General features: G+C 64.3%; 1 protein-coding gene across 1 annotated transcript in view; it reads right to left on the reverse strand.

Annotated features, from left to right (window-relative positions):
• MVD (mevalonate diphosphate decarboxylase) overlaps nucleotides 1–410 on the reverse strand; it is a 2760-nt gene extending 2350 nt beyond the window's left edge. Inside the window, exons 1-2 of the mRNA XM_014942224.1 lie at nucleotides 294–410; nucleotides 60–174 (exon numbers count right to left, since the gene is read on the reverse strand). Of these exons, the coding sequence (XP_014797710.1) occupies nucleotides 60–174; nucleotides 294–395 (217 nt within the window). The 5' untranslated portion in view covers nucleotides 396–410. The remainder of the gene's footprint in view (nucleotides 1–59; nucleotides 175–293) is intronic.
• Nucleotides 411–2261: the final 1851 nt, after the last annotated feature.

Here is a 2261-nt window from a genome sequence, read left to right on the forward strand (position 1 = left end):
CACCTGCATCCTCCTCACCCAAAATCCGGGGGATGCCCAAGGTGTGGGGGGACACTCACCCTCCCGCAGGCAGGCCTGCAGCCGGGGGTGCCCCACGTCGGCCTCCTCCCCGTTCAGCCACAGACGGTCCTCAGTGAAGTCCCGGCTGGCGGCTGCTGTGGTGGTGGTCTTCAGCTGCAGGGAGAAGGGTGGGGGGAGTACGGGATGTGGGGGGGTGGAATCAGTGCCCCCCCTGCCCCTGCACAATGTGGGGAGGCAGACAGGCCCGCCCCTGACCCTGACCCCACACCAACCTGGTCCTGGTGCAGCGTCACGCTCAGGGAGGAGTTGATGGGCAGGATCAGGTCATTGTCCCGCTTGCCCCCTGCAAGAGATGGCACGGCATGGCACGGCATGGCTCAGCATAGGTTGGCTTGGAACAGCTTGGTACGGCACAGCTTGGCATGGCATGGGACAGCCTGGTATGGCATGGGACAGCTTGGCACGACACTGCTTGACAAGGGGCAGCCTGGCATGGCATGGGACAGCTTGGCATGGCACTGCTTGGCATGGGACAGCCTGGCATGGCATGGGACAGCTTGATATGGCATGGGACTGCCTGACATTGCATGGGACAGCCTGGCATGGCACAGCCTGGGTATGGCATGGGACAACCTGGCACGGCACGGGTACAGCACTGCTTGGCACGGCACGGCATAGTAACTCTTGCTATGGCATGGCACGGCACGGCACGGCATCTCTAATGACCATGGCGAGCGCCCGCTCCTCCGCCATCGCTCCGCCGCCGCCGCCGCGACCCCGGCCCAGGGCGTGCGGCCCCCAAGCCCCGCCCCCGCGCCACTCACGTGGCCGTCGTCCGTGGAGCTCCGCCGCCTCGCCATTGGTCAGCACCGCAGCGCCCGTCTCCCGCCGCCCAATGGCAGCGATCGGACCACGGAGAGGCCCCGCCTCGCTCCGCCCCCTGTCAGTGCTGGCGGGGGCAGGCGGGGGCGCCATCTTGGAGTCGGGAAGGGGCTGCGCAGGCGCCGTCCGTCCCGCCCGCCGGGCCCGGCATCGCTCCGCTGCTCCCCGGTACCCCGGTGCCCCCCAGCATCCCTCTGCCCCCAGAGCACCCGTGTTAACCCCCAGTGCACCAGTGATCCCAGTTACCCCAGTACCGGCCAGTGTCCCCAGTGTCCTCAGTGCTCCCCAAATCCGTGTACCCCATACCCTCTAACGCTCCCAATATTCCCAGTACCTCTCCAGTGCTCCCAGTGTCCCCAGTGCTCCCCAAACCCGGGTATACCCCTTACCCTCCAATGCTCCAAATATTCCCAGTACTTCTCCAGTGCTCCCAGTGTCCCCGATGCTCCCCAAACCTGTGTACCCCATAGCCTCTGATGCTCCCAATATTCCCAGTACCTCCCCAAATCCATGTACCCCATACGCTCCGATGCTCCCAATATTCCCAGTACCTCTCCAGTGCTCCCCAAAACCATGTACCCCTTACCTTCTAACACTCCCAATATTCCCAGTACCCCTCCAGTGCTCCCAGTGCCCCCAGTGCTCCCCAGACCCGTGTACCCCATACCCTCAGACGCTCCCAATACTCCCATTACCCTTTCAGTGCTCCCAGTCCCCCCAAAGTGCTCACGATGATTCCAGTAGTCACAGAATCTCCAGTGCTCCCAGTATGTCAGGGGCTGGGAGCCACCCTCCCCTCTCGGGTGGCCCCATTCCACCCCCACTGGCACCCCCAGCTGGGCTGTGGGGTGGGTGAGTGTGTGTCCATCCATCCATCTGTCCGTCCGAGGATACTTTTATCCTCTGGCCACCCACTTGCAGTGGAAAATATCCCACAAATCCAGGTACCTGGGGGTGTCGGGGGGCACATGTGGGTGACACCGTGACGCTGGTGGGGCACAGCCCCGCTGCTGTGGGGTCACCTGTTCCGTTCCACCCCAAATAAACACCTGGGGGGGGGGGGGAGGGGAGAAGCAACTCCCCCCCCCCTCATCTCCCCCTCCCCTCCTCCCATCCCACCCCTCTCCGTAGTGGGGAGCTGTGGGCACTGGTGGGGCAGGGACTCCCTGGCCGTGCCCCCCCTCCCTGGGTATTTATAAGCATTTTCCATGGGAGGGGATGGCACGTGGCTATTTTGGGCTGTGGGACAGGTCGGGGCCCAATTTAGCCGGGCAGAGCTGCAAATAGCACAGGGGGTGGGGGGGCATGTGGCAACTTTCTCTGGCACCCACCCAAATTGTACACCCCCCCCCCCCACC

This window comes from Calidris pugnax, unplaced genomic scaffold (genome assembly GCF_001431845.1).
Source record: "Calidris pugnax isolate Ruff unplaced genomic scaffold, ASM143184v1 scaffold28, whole genome shotgun sequence".
In the NCBI taxonomy this organism is placed as follows: domain Eukaryota; kingdom Metazoa; phylum Chordata; class Aves; order Charadriiformes; family Scolopacidae; genus Calidris; species Calidris pugnax.